The sequence below is a fragment of the Genypterus blacodes genome, unplaced genomic scaffold, assembly GCF_046128005.1.
Source record: "Genypterus blacodes isolate CSIRO-AG114 ecotype Tasmania unplaced genomic scaffold, CSIRO-AGI_Gbla_v1 ptg000022l_1, whole genome shotgun sequence".
NCBI lineage: Eukaryota > Metazoa > Chordata > Actinopteri > Ophidiiformes > Ophidiidae > Genypterus > Genypterus blacodes.
In genome coordinates this window covers 2634323-2644568 of record NW_027466835.1, presented here as the reverse complement: position 1 = coordinate 2644568, position 10246 = coordinate 2634323, and the positions used below count along the sequence as shown (strand labels likewise).

The 10246-nt window shown below is 44.7% G+C and overlaps 1 protein-coding gene across 4 annotated transcripts in view; it reads right to left on the bottom strand.

Moving 5' to 3' along the window:
• Positions 1–4625: 4625 nt before the first annotated feature.
• caskin1 (CASK interacting protein 1) overlaps positions 4626–10246 on the bottom strand; it is a 68515-nt gene continuing 62894 nt past the window's right edge. For 3 of the 4 annotated variants that reach the window (XM_076142879.1, XM_076142882.1, XM_076142881.1), the window contains 3 exons: positions 9496–10099; positions 8519–9026; positions 4626–8403 (listed from right to left, as the gene is read on the bottom strand). In XM_076142879.1, the coding sequence (XP_075998994.1) occupies positions 8307–8403; positions 8519–9026; positions 9496–10099 (1209 nt within the window). In that variant the 3' untranslated portion in view covers positions 4626–8306. The remainder of the gene's footprint in view (positions 8404–8518; positions 9027–9495; positions 10100–10246) is intronic. The other variant, XM_076142880.1, reaches the window with a different exon arrangement.

The window sequence follows — 10246 nt, the reverse complement described above, 5'->3', positions numbered from 1 at the left end:
CGACAGAATCAGCTGGGTGTCATCAGCATAGCAGTGGTAGGAGAAGTTATGGGAGTGGATAACCGAACCAAGAGATGTTGTGTAGAGGGAGAAAAGAAGAGGGCCCAAGACCGAACCTTGCGGAACCCCAGTGGTGAGCCTACGTGGCTTCGAAACAGAACCTCTCAGTGTTACCTGGTAGGAGCGACCTGTCAGGTAGGACGCGAACATGGAGAGCGCAGAGCCAGAGACACCCATTCCCTCAAGGGTAGAGAGAAGGATCTGGTGGTTCACCGTGTCGAATGCTGCAGACAGGTCCAGGAGAATCAGGACAGAGGAGAGAGAGTTCGCTCTGGCAGTTTGGAGTGACTCGGTCACTGCCAGGAGGGCCGTCTCAGTCGAGTGGCCCACCTTGAAGCCGGACTGGTGGGGGTCCAAAAGGTTGTTCTGGTGGAGGTACAGGGACAGTTGATTGAAGACAGCACGTTCAAGAGTTTTAGATAGGAAGGGTAGAAGGGATACCGGTCTGTAGTTCTTGATGTCTGAAGGGTCAAGAGTTGGTTTCTTTAGAAGCGGAGTGACTCTAGCAGTCTTGAAAGCAGAGGGGAAAGAGCCAGAGGCCAGAGACGTGTTGATGACGTGGGTCAGGTAGGGAAGAAGATCCGGTGCAGCAGACTGAAGGAGAGAGGAGGGGACAGGGTCAAGAGAGCAGGTGGTGGGGCGGCTAGATGTGATGAGCTGGAGGACCTCCTGGGCAGAGAGGGGAGAGAATTGGGACAGAGAGGGAGATGATGGAGAGGGTGGTAGAGACAGGACTGCTGGCGGATGATGGAAGGAGGATCGGATGTCGTTGACCTTCTTGTCGAAGAAGTTGGCGAAATCGTCTGGGAGGAGAGAGGAGGAAGGAGGAGGGGGTGGGGGTTGGAGAAGGGATGAGAAAGTTTGAAAGAGTTTTTTGGGGTTGGAAGCAGAGGTTTGAATTTTCGTGCAGAAGAAGGCAGCTTTAGCAGCAGAGAGAGAGGAGGAGAAAGAGGAAAGTAGCGATTGGAATGCATGAAGGTCCTCCAGGAGTTTGCCGTTCCTCCATTTGCGCTCAGCCGCTCTCAAGCTCCGTCTCTGAGTGCGCACCGAGTCCGACAACCAAGGGGCCGGTGGAGTTGGGCGTGCAGGCCTGGAGATAAGGGGGCAGAGATTGTCCAGAGAGGAGGACAAGGTAGAGAGAAGAAGATCAGTGGCAGTGTCAGGGGAAAGAAGAGAAAAAGATTCAGGGGCAGGGAGAGCAGAGAGAACAGAAGAGGAGAGATCAGTGGGGATGAGAGAGCGTAGATTGGGACGAGAAGAGATCATGCGGGTGGGGGGAGATTGGGTGGGTGGGGAGGAGAGGGAGAGAGTGAAGGACATGAAGTAGTGGTCAGAGAGATGTAGAGGAGTGACGGAGAGGTCAGCGCTAGAACAGTGCCTGGTGAAGATGAGGTCCAGTTGGTTGCCAGCCTTGTGGGTAGGAGGAGATGGGGAGAGAGCTAGGTCAAAGGAGACAAGAAGAGAAACAAGAGGGTGAAGTTTCTCAGTCGGGATGTTGAAGTCGCCAAGAAGGATGAGGCCGGAGCCGTCGTCAGGGAAGTGAGAGACAAGAGTGTCGAGCTCCTCTAGGAAGTCCCCGGATGGGCCTGGTGGGCGATAAACAACAGCAATGGTGAGCTTGACCGGATGAGAGACAGTGACAGCATGGAATTCAAAGGAGGAGGGAGAGAATTGTGACAGGGAACAAAGAGAATATGTCCAGTCTTTGGAAATTAGCAGGCCAGTACCACCACCCCGCCTCGCAGCTCTGGGAGTGTGAGAGAAAGAGTACGCATCAGACAGAGCTGCGGGCGTGGCAGTGTTTTCTGGGGTGATCCAAGTCTCTGTAAGAGCAAGAAAGTTAAGGGAGAGCACAGATGCGTAGCCTGAGATGAACTCAGCCTTCTGTACAGCAGATTGGCAGTTCCACAGCCCCCCTGCCACCACCTGCTCAACATGAGTGGAGAGAGAAGGGTAGATAAGATTGGTGGGGTCACGACATCTGGGCCTGACCCAGTATCTGTGTGGCCGCCGAGAGGAGAGAGTGGGAATAAAGCACATGGTTAGTAGAAGATATACAGTACAGTACATTACTAGGGGCCTCAGAGAAGAAGGCCGCCCTTGGAAGAAGTCGCACTTGAAAAAGTCGCCTGTTGCCTTTGTTCGCCTAGCCTTCGTTTGCCTGGCGCTTGAAAGCTGGCGCTTTCTGAATGAAAGTTTAGTAAAGACTGCTTCACTAATTGCCAATTGCAAATTGTCTGCTAGGAGTGCAGGCCCCTCCCACAGATTTAACAGGGTACTTAAGGGTCACCTGGGCAAAACTCGTTACAATCAAAGACAGTATCAACGATACCAACAATAGCCTAATGATTAAAGCACTACTGCTAAGCAATCAAAGTACAGCAAAAAGCAACCTGGTAAGGAAGTAGATGTACTTAGCCAAATCAAGATGAACCCAGTAGTTCAGACACCCACAAAAGTTAAACACACACTGGAGTAAGATTCTTCCTGAGCAGAATATATACCTTGAGTTGTGCAGGCCCCTCCCACAGATTTAACAGGGTACTTAAGGGTCACCTGGGCAAAACTCGTTACAATCAAAGACAGTATCAACGATACCAACAATAGCCTAATGATTAAAGCACTACTGCTAAGCAATCAAAGTACAGCAAAAAGCAACCTGGTAAGGAAGTAGATGTACTTAGCCAAATCAAGATGAACCCAGTAGTTCAGACACCCACAAAAGTTAAACACACACTGGAGTAAGATTCTTCCTGAGCAGAATATATACCTTGAGTTGTGCAGGCCCCTCCCACAGATTTAACAGGGTACTTAAGGGTCACCTGGGCAAAACTCGTTACAATCAATATACAAGATACAGGTTGTGTATTTATTATTATTATTATTATTATTATCATTTTACTTTTTTCTTTTATAAACTCACAGGAGGGAAGAAAGGCAGAGAACCAGACAGAGAGAGTGAAAGGAGAACTGAGACCCTGAAGCAAACTGGGCAATTTAATGTTCAAGTAAATTGAAACAATAGGATGACAGACAGGGCAACAGCAGAACACCACGGCCGCCTAAGGTTGTGTAAACATGACACAGTAGTGTAGACGCCGAGTCCTGGATGACATCAGTGTTGTTGGCCCGATGATCTCTGTTGGGGCCTAGAGTCACATTCCAACCCTGAAGACCCTGTGGTAGGCCATGTGGTCCTTTGTTCACGAGACCAGAACACTGTAATCCTAAGAGTTGTAGTGGACCAACCCTGTCTTCACTCCTTGATCTGAAGATGTCATAGACTCAGCTGCGGCGACATTGGCCAAAAGGTTAACCCTTGCCTGTGAGGTCATTTGCAGTATAAAAGCCCTGAAAAATCTGAGTTTGGTCTCTCCAGCTCCACTCAAAGCAGAAAGGAGACCTAAGAATTTGCCCTGGATGTTCTAATCCAGTGAACCCAGAACTCTCTCCCATTGCTGCTCTGAAGACGATTGGAAGGCCTTGTCTCAGTGAACACCCTTTTCTCTGAATCTGTTGCTGGCGAGATTTTTTTCTTTGATTGCTCGACCTGGATCCTGATTGCAAACCAAGAAGGCAAACGGTTTCCTCCTGTTTCTTCAATTCCCTGTCGACAAACTTCCAAATCTCCCCACTTGGACCAAAAGATTTGAAGCTCTGCAGGCCTTGCCCTTGTGATCAACTCACCAGCGCACAAATCTGTCTAAATCCTCCAAGAAGGCCCAACTGGACTCTCAACACAACAGGCTGCTCGATCCATTCCACAGTGAATTGCAATAAGCACGCAATTCAACATCTCAGATTTAGAAAAATGGTATGGCCAGCCTTGTCCACTAGATGACACTAGTTACATAGAATTTCTTGTATACATTTTGCTAAATGCTGTAAATTACAATTGAATTACATGCAGACCTTTCACACATAATCAGTGAACTGGAGAACATCATTCCCTATTTCAAGCTGAGGTTTGCTTCTCTATTTATTTTTCTCTTTCGTTTCTTCTTTGCTCTGTCTGTGGAAACATTTACACATTCATTTATACATGTCTTTGCATGAGCTATCTATTGCTGATAATTAGCAATGTTAAATGCAAACAGCCAACCTTCTGCTTTTCATGGTGTGTTGGACTCCAGCTTCTTCATCACATTAAACTTTTCATTGAGGTTGAGTTTAATAATGCACATGCTCATAAAGCTCAATCAAAGAGTACTGTAGAAATTTGACATCTAGCAATCATTTGTTGACTGACACACTTTTCACTTCAGTGTACCTGGAATATCCAATAAATGTTTCAATTCTGTTAAACCAGAAGTCACTTGTTGTGTTTCTCCAGCATGCCACGGTGAGCACAGCTGTCATGATGTCAGCTGATCTATCCTCAACATGCTGTAAACTTGATAGGTAACAGGGAAAAGTGTGGTGTTCTAAGCTATTTACATCGAACAGTCCTCCTTGAATTTGTAGAATTTGAGATTCATCAGATTTTTGCAACAAGTCAGTTCTATGGGGTTTGGGGCAGATATATGGAATGACAACAAAAAAGGAGGCAGAAGAAGACAGATCACTTTATATAGAACATTTATTTATTCAGAGCAAATGGCCAGAAGATGCAGTCACTGCAAGCACACCACTGTCCACATAGAGGCGTACTCTCACACACACACTCACACTCACACTCACGCGTAAAACTTCCGCACATATGTTTGTCACAGCCAACAGCACAGCAAAACACAACACACTCTCACAGTACTTGCATACAGTCACTGCAGCGTAAGGAGACCAGTATCTCTGTATATAAGCACAGGCTCGGCTTCTTCTTCTTCTGTAGAGAAATCAAACCAACAGCATTTTGCCTTGCCTATGCTTTTTAACCATCTGCAATATTTCAGCTTTGAAGCTTGTCCCCCACACCCAAACATACTTCAAAATAATGAGTACAGCATCAGAGATGTCAAAGATGAGAAGTAGAGGAGAAGGAGGACAAAATGCTGCTACAACAACACATGTCAAGTATAAAAGAAAGAATGATTGGATTTCAGATGCGAGAGAGGGAGATTAGGGAACATGGGCATGGCTATAGCAAGCAAAGAAACTAAACCTGAGCTTTAACCTCTGTTGAGCCACATCCCCTCAACAGACTGGTCTAGCAGGTAAATGAAAAACCATGAAATGAATAATACACAACAAGGTGTTCTAATAATAAGACGATGTAGAGGCAAAGCAGACCACAAAGTGAAAGTCTCTTATTTTCTATGACAGGTCAGAGTGTATTATCACACTTACACGCCAGTTACCACAGGACACAGAAGAATCGTCATATATTATTTAAAATTTAGTTTGAAGTCAATTTCATGATTTGGTCTATGTCAGGAAACCGGTAACATAGCATGAGGCATTGGCTGTTGCTATAGTTACCATCTATTTAATATACATTGTGCAGCTATTGAGCAAAGAGCAATTGGATTCTTACAAGAACTATGTTTGAGCTATCCTGCTTTAAAAAGACACATAGCAGCCAATCAGACACTGCATAATGGTGAAACCTGGAAAAATAAATTACATAATGATCAAAACTCAGATGATAAACGCTGAGAAAATATAGCTACCTGATTTGATCTTTGACCTTCTCACCACGGCAAGAAAAATGCAAATATCCATGTCCATTCATCACATCTATGTTAAAATGAACGATTCAGTGAATAATTTTGAACGTAGCCATATTTGTGTATTATTTGACTTTTTCTAAAAAAGACAATCAGTCATGAACCACCTCAAATGCTTAAGCTTTTTCATGGGGTTTTTAGTTTCAGAGTAAAGATGGAATTCTGTGAATCTAGGTGTTAACTGTGGGTCACTTGGGTTTTTCTCATATGTAAAATACAGTATCGCATGTCACTTTGGGAAGGTTGAAATATATCTAATGGTATAGCAAAAAAGAAAAAAGAGAGTTCCCATGTATTCTATTGTCAGACCAAAATCACAAAGCGAGGCACATGTTTCAATGAAACGTTGCATTAAAAAATATATAAAAGATATGTGAACAAGAAGTGTTTGTATTTTACACGATGCCACATGTGGATATAATAAATGAAAAATAAAAAAAAGTCAGAAAAGCTGCTGGAAAAAAGAAACATCCCAAAATGATATTCTACACTGACTTATTAACTCAGGCCACAAAGCACAGAGAAGCATTCAGATTAGATCTGCTTTGAACTCTAAAAAAGAGTCTTCAGGATAACACACATCATAAATAATTTCTTATTTTGCAAATATCCATATATATACTATATACAGTATATATAATCTATCATAATTTAAATAGCACAACTGTTCTCTGGATTCATATTCATTTATATAAGGAGTGTATCTGCAATGGGAGGGGGAAACTTTGATTTTCTTTCTCACCAGACAGAGCTTCAAAATTGACCATCAAGACCATCAAGCTTCACAGATCTCTGCAGCGTCTTGCAGCTAAACCACGATGCGGCTTCATCTCAGCAACACACCATCATGGCAACATGCTGAATAGTAGCCATCGTCATGCCAATGATGAGCTGAGGATGATGATGTAGATTGTCATGGCAACATAGGTGGGTGGTTGGGAGAGCGTGGGATGAAAGAGAAGGGTTGCAACAATCAAGTGTCAGGAAAGATTTCCGTCCTCTCATGAAAATTACTGATCAGATGTTACACAGGCATTGGGAATTCTTGAAAATATAAACTTAAACTATGACCTCAAAACAGAAATTAGGCGACCTAAATGATCTCTAATCATTGCAGTTTAGATTTTGAACATCTTAAGGTCCATGCTTCACGCTGTGTGTGTATTTTTGGATCAGAACTCAAAAGGTTTCTATTAAAAAAGTTTTTCCAAGCTTGAAATCCATTTCACCAAGGATAGTGTGTGTGATCCCTAAGAACCAAACTACCTAACTACCAACTCTCCACACACATGGTTCTGGCACCCTATGCAAAGGGTTTCAGAGAACCAACCCATCAATGCAGTGTTTGAACCTCACACTCACTTTGTCAATAACCTACATTGCAAAAACCTCACCCCAAAGCCCATTCCCAAGCTTGCCACTTCCTGAAACATCCCTGCAGTGTTCCCCAATATCTAACCATTGCTTCCCAAACCAACCTGCTGTACCCTTAATTCAGTTTTCATTCTAGCTTCCTCTCATTCTCTCATATTATTTTACATTGTGCAAGCTCCTGTGTGTGTGTGTGTGTGTGTGTGTGTATGTGCACGAGGGCTGTGAGTGTCTTTGTGCTTCTCTCATGTTTGTGTGTGTGCATTTGTGAGCTGAGGATGATGATGATGATGAGGGAGAATTAATGGATGCAACCAGCACAAGGGCTATAAATTGCTCCTAGAATTTTGATATACCATATGTTGAACCCAGTGCCTTCTGGTGCACACACACACATCTGTCACATTCACACACACAGAGAGACACAAACACACACACACACACACATGCCTCAGGAGTTGAATAGTCTCGATTTGGTCACAGATAAAATTTCCACCAAGTCATTTACATCATCACAACACCAGAGGTCACCATTCCACACAGACGACAAGCCAAAGAGCTAGAGATTCATATTTATCAGTATGTTATATATTACTGTGCTAATGCAGGACTTTTCCGTAGATATAAACTCTCCATGCTTAGAACGTACACATAGCAAACTATGATTCATTATACAGTTGGTTTTCAATCAATATTATTATTTTTGTTTATTGTTTGCCACGATAGCATCAAAAGTCCATGTGAGTTCAGTTTCCTCCACTTTGATTCTTCATCGCACCATCTAAATATTTATTTTCTCTCTCTTCATCACTTGTTTTTGGTCCTTTTTATTGTTTCTTTTTCTTTTCATCATTCTTCTTTTTATTATCTCTGTCTTTACGCATCTTTTTTTTTTTTTTTTATCACTCTCCACTTTTTATGTCTCATGGTTGCTGCCAGGCCAAATCTCTGTCCAGGCCTGAGGGAACCATTCATCTTCATCTTCAGCAGCAGGAGATGAGAGGAAGAGGAGAAGGCATGAAGTTTTTCTGCATTTCCAGAGTAGTAACAGATGATGTCAAGGACATAAAGAATGAGAGGGGGATGGGTGAGAAAGGAAGAGAAGGATAAACTGATGAGAAGAGATCTAGTGGGAAGGAGGCGTATTTCCCATTGTGCCTTCTGAGTCACTCTTGATGCAGTGTTACCATGGAGACACCCTGACTAGTATTTTTACTCCAACATTGCATCCAGCTGGTCAGCTAGGTCGTCGAACATGCTGCCGATGTCATCAAGGATGCTGACCGTGGTCTTCTGCTCAGCTACAGAGCTAAACACAAACGAACACACACAAAAGAATCATGTATAAACATACTCTCCATTATCTCTTAATACCTGTATGTGTTAAGAGTGTGTATATGCGTGTATATGTGTGTGTTCCTTACTCCTCCTGCCGCAGTATTTTATCCTCCACAGCTTGCAGTGCTGCTGCCAGCGACGCGCTCGTCTCCTCCAGCTTCTGATGCACCAAAGACTCCACAGTGAAATCTGTTGTCGTGGCAGCTGTTGTAACCATGACCGCACCCACTGCAGTTGCGCTGTCCACAGAAACACCTCCAATGGAAGAGCGAGGAGGCTTCACCGGTGGTGGAGTCGGGCTCGGTGTGGCGGGAGTTTGGGGCGTCTGGGGCGTTGGAGGGGTCTGTGGGGTGTGTGGGCTCTGGGCGGATGGGCTTGGAGGTTTGGTGCTCAGGGTGCCAGGGGTGTTTGAAGAGGGGAAAAAGGGAGGGGAGCTGCTCTGTCTTCCAATTGCAGGGTGTTGCTTGACTAGGGGAGAGTTTGGAGTTGGAGAAGGGGGGCTGGTCATGGAGTGGATGAGCTTGGCTGGTTTGGGTGCTGTGGGTGGGGGCACCGGTTTGGGAGACACTGGTGGAGGGATTTTCTTTCCTTCAACTAGCAACACAAGGAGACAAAAACGAAAAGGGAAAAAAAGAGTGGAAGTTTAAAATTTGTCCTTTGGAATTGTTGTGCATTCATTGGTCTCTAGAAAGCATTTCTTCATTTGAGGGTCAATTCTTCAAAGAAATTAAACTCTAACAACCATCTGATTTAACGAGTTATCCACCAGTGAATCAGAATAAAAAGCCCAGTGCAGATTAGTAGTTATTATCTACACCCTGACATCATTATTACCCCTTCCCAAGATGCTCTTATTATAGCTGTCTAAATTCTGCCTCATTCGTTAATTAATTAATTCATTCATTCATTCCTGCTGATATCCAACGGTCACTGGCTGTATCTCTTGCTTGCTATCAAAGGTGCTTGACAAGTAGTATGGTTGCACACACACACACACACACACACACACACACACACACACACACACACACACACACACACACACACACACACACACACGTACCTGGGCTCCCAGGTGTCCCAGGCCCTGGAAGGGGGACTCTCTTGTTGGAGGTGGCCTGTGGGGGGGTCAGTGGGCCTCCTTGACGCTTTATCTGAGCCACAATGGGCTTGGGGGAAACTGGAGGCTTTGGCTTCCTCACTTGACCTCCTTCAATCCCCACTGGAGCTCCATGGTCAACACCGTCCCTACAGGGAGCAGTGATGACCTGGGGTTGACTTTGGGTGTGGTGTTGAGGATGTGGTGGTGGCTGTGGCTGCGGTTGCTCTGTCACTCCAAAATCTGAGATCATGCGACGTTTTACGGAGGCTGTGCCGTTTTGGTAGGGTACTGGATGTGTGTTTGCTGGTCCGGTAACGCCAGGCTCTCTGTTTGCCCCAGCAAGGTCCACCAAGCCTTCCGGCTCCTTGTCACGGCTCTTGGGCCGTCGTTTGACCGTTGATGACTCCTGGAGGGTGAAGTCAGAGCCGTTGGGGTAGGATTTGGAGCTGCGGGGTCGTCGCTTTAAGGTCACCGTGGCTTCCACCCTGGCGAGGTCCTCTTGGGAGTAGCAGCTCTCCCTCTGAGGATCCTCACCATCCCCCTGCAGACAAACACAAAATACACACTAACGGAAAATTCATACATTCATGACAAGTGTGAATTTTTGCACCAACAATAAGCACATAGACACATAGAAACAACATAACACTGACAGAACACAGATTTATGTATAGAGTTATATTATATTACAGGAAATTTTGCCATATTTAAT